Genomic DNA, 16,879 nt, shown 5'->3' with positions numbered 1-16,879 from the left:
TAGTAGTAGCAGTAGGCGTATCTGAAGCCTGGGCTCTAGATGGAACTACTGGTGGCTCCTTTGTAGCAGCTCGCGTGGGTGCTCTGGCTGCACCGTGTGTGCGTTCTCGACCTCTACCCCGGCCCCCACCTCTGACGGCTCTCGCATGGGGCGCGGGTGTCTGGTCACCTCCAGTAGCACATGTCCTCACCATATGTGAGAAACTGGAACACAGAGATTTAGGATTGTGATGTCAAAAATCTCGCACGACAAGGAAATCAATTGAAGTGAAATTTTCCTAACAGTTACATAGCCTCTCGTAGATAAGTACAAACATCTCCTTACAGATCCGCAAGACTCTAATAAACCGGCTTGTGATTCATGACTCCTATGAACCTAGAGCTATGATACCAACTTGTCAAGACCCAAGTTTGCCCTCCGTGAACTGTCATGATGACACCTAGTCTCTACGACTAGGTAAGCCTAACAATTGCAGAAAAGTGAAAACAACAGAATCAACAAATAAAAACTACGGATAAACAAAATGAAGGTTTAAAGATGCCACCGAGTCTACGGACGCGGCAGATATACCTCGAAGTCTCTGGAGAATCGCCTCACCTTAAGGGTAGTAGGACTAAGTCAAAGTACCTGGATCTGCACATGAAAAGCATGCACAGAAAGGGCGAGAGTACACCACATCGGTACTCAGTAAGTGTCAAGCCTAAACTCGGTCGAGTAGTGACGAGGAAGGTCAGGGCCCTACTGATTATAGCTAAAAATGAGGTAAAACAGCATAGAATACGACAATATAATTAAATGCTAACAGTATGAAGTAACACAGGATAATAAGAATAACAATGACTATAACAGAGACAAAATAATCACAGAAGGAATACAACTCATCTCAGAGATAACAACCGGGGATCTCTCAGTATCCCGAGGATCTCTTAGTATCCTCAATATATGCGCTGGGGATCTCTCGATATCCCGAGGATCTCTTAGTATCCGCAATATATGCGTTGGGGATCTCTCGGTATCCCGAGGATCTCTTAGTATCCTCAATATACGTGCTGCGGATCTCCTGATATCCCGCACTACAGTCCAAATCAATATATATGTGCAGGGGATCTCCTGGAATACAAATCCGTAGTCCCAAAGTAAATAGGCACGGTGATATTTCCCAAAGTAAACACACAGCAGCAACACGAAGAATACTCAATTCAATTCAAATTTCATACCAAGGCAAAACAGGTATTTCTAACCTAGCATGCTACATATAATCCAAATAAGGAATTTGGAACAAGTAAAGAAATTAAGTCAATTAGACATGCTTCCATAAGCTAACAACAGGCTTAAATTGCAAGCAATATAAACAGGAAAGGAAACACAATTATAGCTACTTAATGAAAACATGATTTTCAACAATTAGCACAAGTATGCACTCGTCACCTCACGTACAAGACATTTCAAATATCAACAATACCAAATTCTAAGGGGAGTTCCTCCACACAAGGTTAGGCAAGCCACTTACCTCGAACCGGCTCAAAAATTAACCCGAAACCATGCTCTTGCCATGAGTACTCGACTTCAAATGGCCCAAATCTATTCAAATCAATTGCATAATGTAAATATAACTTCAAGCAACTGATTCCACTAATTAATTCAAAGCTAATATGCGAAATTAGGAAACATGGCCAAAATGCCCCCCGGGCCCATGTCTCGGAATTGGGTAAAAGTTACGTATTATGAACCCCCATTCACTCATGAGTCTAACCATATCAAAGTTATCCAAATCCGATGTCAAATCCCTAATCAAAACTCGAAAATTAGGTCTAAGAACTTTTTCAAATTTTCCCCCAATTTCTCACCCCAAATCCGAAATTAGATGATGAATTCACGTTTAGATTAATGGGTTATAAGCAAAAAGGAGTTAAAAATCATTAACCAATCAATATCTCTGAAAATCCCTCAAAATCTTGTTCAAATCCGAGCTCCCAAGCTCTAGTTTTGATAAAAATGGCTTAACCCTCAACTTTGAAATTTTATATTCTACCCAGATAAATCCTTCTTCGCGAATGCGGAAGGACCCTTGCATTCACGAAGCACAACTTCGCTTGGTCCAGTTTTCCTTCATCGCGAACGCGATGTCCCTGTTGCGAACGCGTTGACCATCTTCCCCCTCCTACAAGAATGTGATACCCCACTCGCGAACGCGAAGAAGGAAACCAACTGACCTGTTGCAATTTTCTACAAATTCTCTAAGTCCAAAAATGACCCGTTGAGCATCCGAAACACACCCGAGGCCTGCGGGACCTCAACCAAACATGCCAACCAATCCTAAAACATCATTCAAACTTGTTCCAACCTTCGAAAAGCTCAAAACAACATCAAAACACCAAATTAACATCAGATTCAAGCCTAAGAACTCCAAAAACTCTCAAATTACGCTTTCGATCAAAAAGTCTATCAAACTTCGTCCGAATGACCTGAAATTTTGCAAGCACGTCACATTCAACACTACGGAGTTATTTAAACTTTCGGAATTCCATTCCGACCCAGATATCAAAATCTCACTATCGAAACGGAAACTTCCAAAATTTAATTTTCGGCATTTCAGGCCTAAATAAGCTACGGACCTCCAAATCACAATCCGAACACGCCCCTAAGCCCAAAATCACCCAACGGAGCTAACGGAACTCCGTTCTGAGGCCGTCTTCACACTGCTCCGACTATGGTCTAAGTTCTAAAGCTTAAGCTCTTTTTTAGGGACTAAGTGTTCCAAAACACTCTGAAAATCAAAACCAAACATCCCGGAAAATCAAAATAGCAGAAAGAAATACGGGGAAAGCAGTTAATAGGGGGTCAGGGCGTAAATTCTTAAAACGACCAGTCGGATCATTACATATTTAATCAAATTGTAAAACAAACATACAATACCTTAAGATTCGCTGTTTGTTCTCTAGCCTCATCAACCTTTCTCCTTTTTTGTGCTTCACAGAATCGGATAGTATATCCTCAAATACATCTTCTACATCTTTTTCCCATTTTTTCTCCTTAAACTTTCTTATCCTTTTATGCTTCTTTGTATCCAATACAACAACATTTTCTTTTGCAACTTGATTATAATTTTTTGAAGTGAAATCTAGCACCTAATCCTCCCGTCTCTCAATAATTTTCTCAAATGAACACTCTGTTCGCAGCCGCCTCTGGTTCAGCCGCCTCTGGTTCGTATTCCTTGCAGGAGTATCATGCAACAACTCAAAAGTGGGATGAGTAAGAGGTATGATATTCTAAGATTCCCTAATTTCCAATGCCTTTTAGTCACCTTAAACTTTTGTTATTACCCTTTTCACCCCTAATTTCCGTGTTCCACTATATTTTAAACTCCCTTACCGTATTCCCTCTTTATTGGCCATTGACTGAAGCAAACTGGGCTAAAATTAACCTCAAGGTGATCATTCAAAAACCCAGAGAATGGCCGATTTCAAACAATAGGCAGCTTTAACCAATTAGCAATTGAACTATTAAATAGGCACATGCTAATCCTAAATCAAATTGATTATTTAAATAATAGAATCTGTTGTAAGAGGTAATGCAAAGTAATTTAAACACCTAATTCTCAAACTAAAATAAGAAAAAGAAAACAAGAACTAGAATCAAAAATGAAAGAGAAGAGGGGGGTGAATATGAAGAAAAAAACTGAAATTAAAGAGAAACAATGATGAGAGTTATACCTGCCGAATTGGAAAAAGAAACGGGTCGACCAACAAAACTCGAACGGATTCTGGTGGCTTTGAAATGAACCAAAACCAACATTAATCAATTGTTCTTGGTAAGAACAATTGACCAATGTAAGTTTTAGGTCAAAACATGTGAATTTGTCAAAGAAATCAGAAAAGGAAAAATTTGGGTTTCTAGGGTTTCTGAGGTTTAAAATTTAGGGAGTTCTAGTGAGGATTGGGGAATGAGGCTAGGATGTTTGGAAAGAGGAGAATATAGGGATTGTAGGGTGAAGTTTTGGGGTTATTTGGAGCGGTGTCGCCGTCGTATGGCGATTTTCGGCGACGGAAACGAAGAGAGGTAAGAAAGAGGGGTCTATGAAGGGTTTTGGGGGTTTGGGGGGGGGGTGTTCGGACATTTTTATGTGGGAGAGTTGAGGAGTTCCGAACCGTTAGATCATATATGATCAACAATGGAGATCATTGGTCGTCAAAATGGTATTGTCACTACAAGAAAACAGTTACTTTGTGGCAGTTTTTTGGTCAAATTGTGACGGTTTTTGACTCCCACAAAAAGAATTGTGGCGGTTTCTAGAAGTGCCACAGTTACCTTTGCCACGAGCATTATTGCGGCGGATTTTTAAAACCTCCATGACAACCGCCACAAAATGAATTTTTAATTTGTGGGGGGTTTGAAAGATAATTAATGTTAGTTTAAAACCCCCGCAATATGATTTTGATGTGCCAAAGAAAAAATATTGCGAGGGTTCATAAACCCCCTCTATATGATCATAGTGGTTCAAAAAAGATATTGTGGGGGTTTAAAAACCCCTAAAAATGATTTAAATATTTTTTTAAGAAAAAGTAATGAAGGGGTTTTGAAAGATAATTAGTGCTAGTTTAAAACCCTCGCAATATGATTTTGATGTGTCAAAAAAAAATACTGTGAGGGTTTATAAACCCCTCAATATGATCATAATGGTTCAAAAAAGATATTGTGGGGGGTTTATAAACCCCCAAAATATGATTCAAATATTTTTTTAAAAAAACATTATGTGGGGTTTATAACCTCTACAATATAATATTACTGTTTTTTTAAAAAAATAGTGGCAGTTTATTTCCGCCACAATATTTTGTTGTTGAAAACTCTTTTCTATTTGAATATTTTTATTTGTAGGATTAAAGAAACAATTCTATCCAATAAGTTACAACATAAATCAAATTTCATAAAAAAATAACCATAGTGACAAATATTACAAATTCAAATCCTCATGCAACTAAATAAATTTTTATCATGAGCAATGATATATGAAATAATCACCAACCAGCTAGGATAGTAAAAATGTATCCATTAAAAGATTGAGCTTTACTAATTTCATTCGCAATTATAATGGAGCACTTTTTTCTAGCTAAGTCTCCACAAACTCTGCCAAAATAACACTGTCATGCAAGGGCTAAACTTTCTACAGGCAACTAATTCTTGGCAAGTGCATGGTAAGGATACAAAAGGAAATTGATAGGTTGTTGTAAAAACCTGAACTTGACTGAAAACAGTGAGTTCTCATTGTTCTTGTAATAATCTGCTAAGAAATTCACCTATCTTGTGACCATATTCTCTATGTTGCTCTGCATCCATGGACTTCAAATGAGTAAAACAGCTAGCTTAATAAACCTTGAGGGTTCCACGGTAAGAGTAGGGAATCTCCATGTTTGAATCTTCATCACTATCATGGCAAATCCTACACTTTCATCTTCCTTGATGTAGGCTCTAGGAAAGAAATCTGTCTCAAATTCAAAAGAAATTCAATATGGAATAATCAAGGAAAGAGTATTCTTACATTCCCCATAAAGTGTCTCAATCCAAAACAGAGCAACAACTCAAATTTAAAACTACTTCAACGACAAAAGCTAGAACATTTAAAAGCTCAACAGACAGTTTTTGTGGACTCCTCTGAATACATTTATCTCATCTGGCTTCCGAGCATTGAATTCATTGAAAACCTGCAGTTTCGAGTAATTAGCATTTAGCAGTGGATTCAGCGATTAAATCTCAGTAGACAGGCAAATATCTAAAGCTAATGTGGCTCATTGCAAACAACAGTATGAAATTTCAGTTTCAGACTTTTTGCCCCCATTGCCCGAACAAAACCAAAAATGAGGAAAAGGTTAGGAACACAGGGAAATTGAAGGAGCTCAAGAGAAAAAGCTGCCTCATATTTAATTTGAGAATCATTTCCAAAAACACAACCAAGATCCTAAAAGAATGCAGAGATTACTACCGCCTCCATCCGAATTGGGTTGTCCACCCTTGATGGCACGATTAAGGGAAGATTTGAAACTATGAATTGTTTAATATTTGTTGAGAAAACACATGGATGCTTTGACTTTTTTATGGCCAATAAAGGAAAAATAACAAGGTGGAGAAGCGAGGCGGCTAAAAAATTTATGGTATTAAACGTATTAGACATTTAGATCTGCTGATTCAAGGAAAATGGACAATTTCTACAATCCAAAAATGTAACTAAGACAAAATTCCTAGGGGAGAGGAAGTGCTTGAATTAGCACTAGGTACAAACAAGATATCTTTCTTATGTAAGAAAGGAAAAATATACTATGGGGAGTGCAAAAGCCAATCATAGCATGTTTCTTTATCAACTATTCTTACCTGACACAGGACAAAAGCATTGAAAATCAAGGTATTCTTCACTTTAACAGCATGCTCCCTCGTATCATGCTCCAAATGAAGAATTTGTTCACCTCGGAAATTGAGGATTAGGAGGACTGTAACTTGATACAGAGCCTGCAGATGTTCAAGCAGGAGATATCAACCTCGAAAACTAATGTAAAATGAATATTTCTCACTTTGGAACATCAGCCATCAAATTATTTTTACCTGTATTAATAGGTTTCTCCACATTATATTGGTGACGAGAGGTCCCCTAAGATAGAATTAAACAAAAAAATCAATTGATGCTGCGCACGAGGAACATTATAACTATGAGGACATAGGTTAGCAATACAGAAAGAAGCTGAAAATAAGTTGATACATTTGGGGAATCATTGGCTAGAGCTGCAACAGAACATATTCCACCACTAAATGTTATTAATACAAGTAGGATGCACATCAGTACCGAAGCATGAAAATGAATGGCAGAAGATATTGAGGCAATATGGAAGTCTCTATAATCTAGTAACATAAGTGGAAAGAGTCAGAAACGTATAGAATCCAGCTTACGGTATAATCACGTTAACATTAAGAATGTAGTGAGAATGTTCAAACCAACTAAAAGAATAATGTGCGGCTATGTTGCTCGGACTCTCCAACTGAAAGAATAATGTGCGGCTATAATAGGGGTAGATGTCTTATAAAAGTATCTCACGGCTTCAAAACAAGTTCACTTCCTACACATTATGCAAAATGACATGAAAGAAAAAAAATCTAACAGAGCAATAATACTTCCTTATAAGAAATCAACTGCACAGCCACATGATGGATTAGTTATCTCTAAAAGCCAACCCCATCTGTCAAACTACAAATACACAGAAATGGTAGTGCAGCCAAGCTAATGTTACTTGACGAAACAAACAATATCTTTGCCATTAAAATGTTGAAACAAGCTTCTTTTTTTCAGAGATTGATCTACAAACTAACCTTCGACCAACAGGAGCTCGACGTATTAGATGATCAGTTGGTGGTTCTGTGGCTAGTGCAAGCACACCCAAGGTGACCATAATAAGATTTACCCAAAGTAGCTGCACAGGTGAACGACAAAACCTAAATGATTAACATCAGAACATAGAGGTCGAACACATAAAGAGTACATCCACTAATCACACTGATCAATGATAAGAGAGCAGTGAAACTAAACCTGAATAGCATTCAATGGGACATCACCAGCAGAAACTGCAGCAACAACATTAATTATAAGAGCAGCAACGTTAACAGTTAGCTGAAACTGGATGAATTTCTGGATGTTAGCATATACGGATCTGCCCCATCGGACAACCTGTATTTGATGGGATAAAAAATCAATAAAAATAAGTATTGTCGTGCACTGGTCTGAAAAATATTGGAACTTCAATCACTGCAACTAGAAAAGATACTAATTGGTTTGCAAAATATATCAGGTAAAATAGATCCGACTTCTGAGCTGCTGAAGGAAATTTAAACGTGACAAAACTTGCATTCTGAGATAGGAACTTGTTAGCAATAAAGAACTTTTCAGAAAGTAAGAGCCTATCCCAAGCATTTCAGTCACTCCAGAAGATTCAAAATTCCCAGCAGGAAAGTTCATTCCCCGCCATTAAAAAGTAATACTAAGCACCTTCTTTTAGGTTCCAAAATATATAAACACCACTGTTGGGATATCTTCAAGGAAATAAAATTAGAAAAAGATTGTTCATGTTCCGTAAGTCAAGCATGCAAGACAAGTTTGGCTTTACTAAGATAATAAGAGTGAGAACTTCCTGCTAAAGCTGTCAGCATGATAAACAGACTTTCACAACAGAAGCAAAATTGTCATCCAGGATGATGATATCTAAACTTTCTTTGGCAACTTCTGTTCCTTGAATACAAGAAAGTTTAACGAGCAAATAAAAGAGTAGAACGCAAGAGAAAGACTTCATTTCTCAATGGTTCAGCAAGTAACCATATAGCAATAGAAGGAAAATCCTCTCGGGCAGAAGGGACAGTGAACATGATAAAACAATTCAACAAGAGAATACATAACTAACATGCAAGCAAGTCAATACTCCAATACTTTGAAAGTAGCTCATACTAACACCACCTGTAACTGCAACTTATCGCGGAGAGATCCAAAGACAGTAGAAGTAGGTACCATCTTGATTCACATGGTTTCTACTTACAATCTCATATGCTTTCATTTAGAAGAAGAAATATACAACAGTGATGCACCAGAATTGTCCAAAAGGTAAGTAATAGAGATAGGAAGATTTAAAATGGAAAATGTAGTAGGACTTTATGTAGATTTAAATTGCCAAACTTTGGTACAGACTACTGATATTCTAAATTGGGCGTGCAACACACTTCAAAATCTTGATTGAGTTGACATAAAATAACAGAAATATATAACATAAAAAAGATGTCATGATGTTTAGCTTCTCATAGTGAACCATCATAACAGATATAATATGTGTTCCAGGCTTAACCATATAGCATAAGGAAAAGAACCTAAAAGGAAAAAACATAGTTAGAAGATACAGTAGAGGTAATACTAAAAGATTATTTCACTTACCTACTGGTTCTGGAATACTTAAAACTTTTTGCAAGCCATCAATCCCAGCCATAGTTAAAGAAGCAAAACCCAGGTACAGGTTTGCACATGCATCAAATGCTTTAATTTCAAACTGGCTTACAAGATCATCTACAACTCCAGGAGGGCTAGCAGTTCTCAATTGTGCCTCTGTATTTTCTTTCCTACAACAGAGGTAAGCTGCATTTCGTGTCTTAGGTAGGATTCGCTCATAAATAAGAGCATAGCAACACGAATCAAATATGATTATCACTTTTAAATATGCCTTCAAACCAAATATGAATACCATTTTTAAACTTACTTATACATCAAATAAATAAAATAAACACTACTTAGTTATGCAATACTATTACCTTCAGATAAAGCAACATATTAAACAAATTTTCTATTCAAACATGTATGTATCTGCTGCTAGTTAGTAGCAACATTTGTCTCTACTACATCATCAATTATATGATCCGTAGCTAGTTGTACATACTCATCACCATCACCAAAAAACTGTTCGAGTTCTTGCTCTTGGTATGGTTCATTCTCATATACTTCATCTTCCACTACTTCTTCTCCCATATCATACAGATCTCTTGGCTTTAGATGCATAGCAACACTCCACCCTTTATTGGCACCATCATCCACATAGTATACCATTTGTGCTTGAGATGCTTCGATGTAAGGCTCATTTTCTTCACGTTCACTGGTATGAATCAATCTATCAAAATTAACACAATTTAAGTTCCAACGATCCTTTTTATACCCTTTATCTAGAGCAGTATCGGCCCATCTACATTTGAAAAGAACAACCTTGAATCGACCATAATAATTAATCTCAAGAATATCTTCTAACTTCCCATAATATGGTAACTCTGCTTGCCTTAAATTTTCGTCAATACTACTTGCAACACATGATGTTTTAGAGGTTAAAAAAACTCCACTATTCTGTGTTCTCAGACCTTCTTCTCGAGCCAAAGTTCGAAATTTGGACCTATTGATGTTATATGTAGTAAAACTTCTTGCAACTACTGATGGACCTCGTGCAAGAAACTTTAGATCAATAGACATTGTATCTATTGTGTCTGGATTCATAATCTAAATCAAAAAAATATTGTCTTAGTGAAGTTAGTTCATTCAAACCAAATGTAAACAATAACTAATGATTACTTACTCACCCTCTTTTGGAACCAATCAACAAACTCTTTATTAACTTTCCTCTCTATCTCTGTAGGTGAAGGTCTTTTTCTTGAACTCCTCCTTATGTACTGTCTAAATTCGCTATATGAAATAACTTCATTAATGTTAAAGAACAAAACTAGCCGGATCAAACATTACAATGATAAAGAATATAAAGATTATATGAGTTACTCACTCCACAAATGGCATGACTATTGCACAATTCAGAAGCACATATCGATGAGCTTGTAGTTTCTGCATATCAGTTAAAGGGAATATAATCGAAGCTGATGCAGGTTTACCAAATTGAGGAAATATAGAGGATGTTCCAGAAGGCTCAGTGACATTTGGTTCATCACGAACACGCCTAGGTCTATTGAATCTTGTCTCAATATCCTCAATATATCGAGAACAAAAGGTAAGAGACTCTTCAACTAAATAACCCTCAGCTATAGAACCCTCTGGTTGTGCTTTATTCTGTACAAAGGACTTAAAATGGCCTAATTCCCTATAAAAATAATAGGCCATAAGTGTACAAACAATTTCAAGAGACCAGAATACAAGTATCTTCAAATTAGAAATTACAATGTTTTACCTCTCAACGGGATACATGTTTCGATGATGCACTGGACCTCCGAGTTTTGCTTCCCCTGCTAGATGGACAGACAAATGTACCATTACTGTAAAGAATGCTAGAGGAAATAGTATCTCTAGGTGGAAAAGTGTGCTTTCAATGCGCTCTTGGAGCTTATCAAGCTCCGAAACATTCAAGGTTTTGCTAGAAAGGGCTCTGAAAAATGAGCAGAAATCCACCAAAACTGCAACTACATGGTCGGGCAACACATTGCGGATCGCCAATGGTAGCAATTGCTCTAAAATAATATGGCAATCAATGCTTTTCAACCCAAAAATCTTTTTTTGTACCAAATCAACACAGCTAGAAATGTTACTTGAGTAGCCATCTGGTACTTTAATATTCTTCAAAGTTGTAATGAACAACTTTTTAGTGTCCAGCTTCTTTTGTTATCAGTCATAAGTGAAAACACAGCAAGGTGATATTTCCCACTATCATCCGGTCAAAGATCACGCCATATGCCCATTTCTCTTAGATCCTTTCGGGCATTAATATTATCTTTTGATTTTGATTTATCATGGAGCAACGTATATATGATATTATCACATATATTTTTTCGATATGCATAAAGTCTAGATTATGACGCAACAAGTTAGATTTCCAATAAGGAAGTTCAAAGAATATACTTCTCTTGTTCCATTGCTTAGTTGCTCGTCTAGATATTTTCCCTGTACAATTCAACCCTGCTCCTCTACCTTCTTCGATTTGTCTCAAAATGGCAGACCCTGATAATTTTAATGGTGGATTCCGCTCCTCTGTACTTCTATTAAAGCGTACTCGATTCAACCTAAACCTGTGATTTCTTCTCAGAAAACTTCGATGACCCATAAAGCACCACTCTTTACTATGACAAAGACGATAAGGTTCTGTGTCAAAGTTACAAGTTGGGCAGGCAAAACCAGTATGAGTGTTCCAGCCAGATAGGATACCTAATCCCGGAAAGTCACTGATTGTCCACATAAGAGCTGCATGCATTCTAAAATTTTCTTTCAATGATGAGTCAAACGTTTCAACTCCATCATTCTATAACTCACATAATTCCTTAACGAGGGGTTGTAAGTACACGTCTATATTATTTCCAGGCATGTGCTTGCCTGGAATAATCATTGATAAGATGAAGGAGGTGTGCTTCATACACATCCAAGGAGGAAGATTATATGGAATCAAGAAGACTGGACAAATACTATAGGTAGTACTCATTGTTCCAAAAGGATTGAAATCATCACTAGCAAGGCCCAAGCGAATGTTTCGAGGATCCGAAACAAATCCAGAATGAGTCTGATCAAATGTCTTCCATGCTTCACCATCCCTTGGATGCCTCATCAACCCACCAGCATTATTGCCTGAAGCATGCCATCTCATATGTTCTGCAGTCTTACCACACATAAATAATCGTTGCAACCTTGGTTTCAGTGGAAAATAACGCAAAACCTTTGCAACTTGCTTTTTTTTCTTATTAGGATTCCATTTAGATGTACCACAATGCTTACATGCTTCCAATTCTGAATCGCCTTCCCAGTATAGCATACAATTATTTGGACATGCAGGTATCTTGATATAGTCAAGGCCAAGTTTGCTAATGGTTTTTTTGGCCTCATAAAAGGAAGGCGGTAACTTTGCATCTTCAAATGCATCTCTCAATAAATCTAGTATCATAGTCATAGCCTTGTCACTTAATCCACAATAGACCTTTATATGATACAATTTTATTAAAAACTATAGCTTTGTATACTTGCTCCCTTCATGCAGTGTCTCACTTCCATCTTTGATTAAATCATGAAAGTCGCCAGTATCCTCCCTATGCGCCTCATTTGATATTTCATTTGAGTCCAATGGTTGAGATATCCCTCCATCAGCCGTTTGGTGCCTATCGTACCCAAATGCATCATTAAGCATTATTTCTATTGGATTTTCTGAGTGAAACATCTCTTGCATAACGTCTCTATCTCCAGAAGATGCTACTACCTTTTCTCACCGTGAAGATTCCAAATAACATAATTTTGAGGGAATGGCTTGCAAATCAAATGATCCTGCACTATCTCTCTAGTGTGCCACTTGCCAAAGCCACATTTAGGACATGGGCATCTAATTGTATCTTTCACAGCCGCATTCTTAAACGCAAAATCAAGAAATTTATCCAAACCAAACCAGTATTCGCTTGTGTTCCGTGGCTTTCCAATCCATGATTTATCCATTAAAAAATGATAAATAAATTAACATGAACCCTTTTAGAATATACCTCCAAAAGCAATCCTCCAGTCCACGGGTACCTTCAGATTTGACTATCCATCCAATCTACTCCAACAATTTCAAATGCTCTTTCAAACAAAGTTAATTCCAGAAACTGACAAAGGACAGAAAAAACCAATGAAGAATTCCCACAAAGGACTCCTTATGTATCATTTTGTTCATATAGCAAAGGATAACAAGCAGTAGAAAAAAGAGGGTCAGAACTACAAACAAAGAAAACCTAACAATTTCGATATTTCCCTGTTGCTTTCCTTGCTTAAAATAAACCGTAGGTTTTTTCTTTCATGTAAACTTTTAGAAATGGAAAATAACATTTAGGGTTAAGAAAGAATAACTTTGGGGCACTAAATAGCTTGTGCTCTATTCATTTATTTTAATTCTTACTAATTTTAGGAGTCTATATAATTAATTATAAAATTAAAATTAAATAATAGATTTAAATTATAACCTAAAAATTTTAAAAAAATATAAGCTCTTGAAAATAATTACTATTGATATATTTAGCAAGATCATAGGAAGAATCTTGTCAAATATCTCTAACAAATGAATGATTAAAGTTTTATTCATCTATATGAAGATTGAGAATAACTCAAAATAATGAGTCAAAGTATCACATATTTACTAATTGGGAACATAAAAAAATGAGTATCATTGGAATAGCCAAAATTTACATCTCTTAGGAACATCTAACATTTTTTTCATATTTTAGTTATATGTCTCTCAAAATTATCAAACTTTTATTATTTTGCTATTTGAAAGCAATTTTATATTTACTCATGAGGAGTAATATTTCGAATTACATTATTGATGGAGTTTATTGATTATTAATTTTTAGAGAGGTAAACCGTGCAATTTGATAATATTTTTAAAAAATATTATGTTCTTTTAATCGTTTGAAAGATAAAATGTTAAAGTTGAATTTTGTCTCATAGTAACTTTAATTGATAAGATTTTTAAATTTGAATTTGAATACTATCTAAATATTTAACAATACGTAAGCAAGTAGGAGCTATCAAGGGGGCACCAGGACATTGCAATCACACCTGAATGGAAAATTAAGTGCATATAAATATTGTTGGAATGTACTTCATAGATAAACTAAAACTGTATCTTTTCCTTTAAGATCAAATTATCTTATAACTTAATTTTTGAGGTATGTCACACCAATATGCTGCCGTTATTGGTTGCTTAAGGACTTTGAATATAAGATCCAATGAACCATCTTCTGGTATGATATTGAAGCAAGTTCAGCTTCAAGTGTCAATTTAACAGCATCCCTAAATGCAGTTGTTGACATATTGAGTGTCTGAATCAATCTGGTGATATCCATGGATATATCTACTGGAGATTTAATACCGCGGTTAACCTAGAAAGTTCAGATAACACACGCATGTTAGGTACACGGTTTGAACACAAAAGCATTAGTGATAATTTCTTATGTGACACAACAGGGAGAAAACAACAGTGAGAGCAGATTGAAAGCTCATATAACATTAGGTAAAAATAAAATGGACTGCATATTGAAGTGATTAGATGAAACTTTCACAATGCCCTGTGAGGCTGAAAGATACAGAAAATTAAAGTTCCTACCCTTTAACTCATAATCTTGGTTAGCTCATAACCAAATTAACTAGCAAAGAAAGGCATGAAATATACAGAGCAACTGGGAGGTTCATTGTGCGGCAACAAATTAAGGTATAATAACATGCTACCTGACTCACTGTACAGACAAAAATGTTGATTTAACACAAGGATCAAAAGAAACCATTTCGGATCAACAAGGGGAACACTAGAAGAAAATAGCATGTGTGTCGAGGATTAAGATTGCTAGTACCTTTTCTGTTGCAACCACAGCCATAAGGCGTCCAAGGATCTCTTGGTCAAATAATCTTGCAAATCGGACCAGGGCACATATACTTTGAATCAAACGCTCAATATACCTATCATCTGATGCATTTAGCTCCAAAACAGCCTCTTTATAGTTTGGTCCTAAAAGCTCATGAGCAAGAGCCAATATACTAGTGTTTTTCCGGTACCAGGAGGACCCTGCAGAAAGTTTTACATAGAACTGAATATCCCTTTGCCAATTCAATGTGACACTAAAGGGACAAATATTTCAGAGTCTGGAAATCCTAAATTAGATATGCATTTGAGTAAAAATGGTCAACTTCCAGGAAAACTACTTTGTTTTTATACATTCTCATCAATCAACACATTAAAACTCAATGTTACTCAAGGATACAACTCAGGAATCATAAAAAGATGGTATGTGAAACCAAAAGTCCATTCTTCCAAAAATAGAGTACGCACAAGAGGTAAAAGAATCAGTATCCAACTCTGGTATAACCTAACACAAAAGACCATAGTTCTTTGCAAATATGTGTACATATAACTTTGAAATTCCAAGTACTATTGAGCAAGGACCATCAAGATCTACACAAGAAAAGGAATAAGGAATGCTTCATATTTAGGACTTATTGACCTCAAGAGAATAAAATTGAGGTTGCAGTAGCAGAACTATAATCCAGAAAAGTCAAACACATTGTGTGGAGCTTTTGGGCAATGTATAAACTTCAATGGCCACTTCTGAAACACTAAATTTCCCACTGACAATTTCTTATAGCATGACCTACCGGAAAAAAGCCTCCTTTCCCGACAGGCTCCCAAGCAATAAACTCCTTTCAACGGTTTTACAACATTGTTGATATCTCAATCAGAACAACTTTGTTTGAGGATTAAACTCCAATTGTAACCAGATTTACATTGTAGAATAGTGACTTGCAGTAAGAGCAAAGATCTCAGAATTCTGCTTCTTAGAGGGATGTGCGCAAACAAAGTCAAGCCAAATTTTAATCTTTTCCCAATTTACCACTTTTTATTTGTACTGTTTCTGAGAAATCAGGCCAGTGATTCCTAATGCACTTACTGATCCTACACCATACATGGAACTTACTGATTGTGCACCAGAATGTCAGCTCCCTATACTTCACTTGTACCAGCTTTATCCAATGCTACTGTTCTTCTTTGAATATCTCCATAACCATTTCATTAGTAGAATTTCACTATAGTTCAAGCTTGTAAACAATAGCAGAACAAAAATTTATACAACGGGATACAAAAAAATCTACAACGTCATAGTTGGAATTTGAACCTAAGGCCTATAGTAATTTTGAACCTCCTTCACAACTACATTTGATTTTTTTTCATAACAGTGCACATATAACAAAAAGAAGACCGTTTTCATTCTTTTATATTGTGTAATTTTTCGATGAAGGGGGTTCGATCCCTTCACTCTACCTAGTATCCATAATAGTAAAAGTCAGAAATTGAAATACTGTACAATAAACTAAGCAATATAAACACAAGTCTAGATAGCAACAAAAACATTAAGCATTAGCTGAAGTAAAATGAACACAAGTCTAGACAACCATTACAAATTTAAATTCCTAGAAAGCAAAAGTAGTCCACAACGAAAACATTAAGCACTAACTAAATCAATATAAACACAAGTCTAGACAACCACTAATTTAAATTCCTAGAAAGCAAACATAGTCCACAACGAAAGCATTAAGCATTTGATTAGTGATTTGCGTTGTTATCTGCCGATGATCCTCTTACATCAACTGGTGAAGTAAGTTCATTCTCTGCATCATTAGGCTGAAACAATAAAAATGATATTTGGTGAGAAAGTTATATAGATTAATTCCAAACGAGATCGGGAAACAAGATTGAATCAAATGTAGCCCTTATCCTAAAGCTTCGAATCAAAGCCTTAGCTTCTGCAAGGAGATGGAAATTCCTTGCCACCACCTCCATCTTTAGCAAAGTTAGCAACAAGTTTTACTAGAATTAGATGATAC

General features: G+C 36.1%; 1 protein-coding gene across 1 annotated transcript; it reads right to left on the bottom strand.

Moving 5' to 3' along the window:
- Nucleotides 1-9,382: 9,382 nt before the first annotated feature.
- LOC104235555 (uncharacterized) lies at nt 9,383-12,431 on the bottom strand. The gene is made up of 6 exons (XM_070164360.1): nt 11,833-12,431; nt 11,563-11,745; nt 10,731-10,925; nt 10,332-10,643; nt 10,135-10,237; nt 9,383-10,054 (listed from the first exon to the last, which is right to left on the bottom strand). The coding sequence occupies exons 1-6, from the start codon at nt 12,429-12,431 to the stop codon at nt 9,383-9,385; spliced, it is 2,064 nt and encodes a 687-aa protein (XP_070020461.1).
- Nucleotides 12,432-16,879: the final 4,448 nt, after the last annotated feature.

The sequence above is a fragment of the Nicotiana sylvestris genome, chromosome 12, assembly GCF_000393655.2.
Source record: "Nicotiana sylvestris chromosome 12, ASM39365v2, whole genome shotgun sequence".
Taxonomy (NCBI): domain Eukaryota; kingdom Viridiplantae; phylum Streptophyta; class Magnoliopsida; order Solanales; family Solanaceae; genus Nicotiana; species Nicotiana sylvestris.
Note: the sequence above shows the minus strand (reverse complement) of the source record. Positions and strands in the feature narration are given on the sequence as shown.

Coding starts and splice junctions, on each gene's coding strand:
- LOC104235555 (XM_070164360.1), bottom strand. CDS start 12,431: ATGACTATGATACTAGATTTATTGAGAGATGCATTTGAAGATGCAAAG. Junction 10,644..10,730: donor AACATGTATCCCGTTGAGAG/GTAAAACATTGT, acceptor TTATTTTTATAG/GGAATTAGGCCATTTTAAGT. Junction 10,238..10,331: donor ATAGTCATGCCATTTGTGGA/GTGAGTAACTCA, acceptor TATTTCATATAG/CGAATTTAGACAGTACATAA.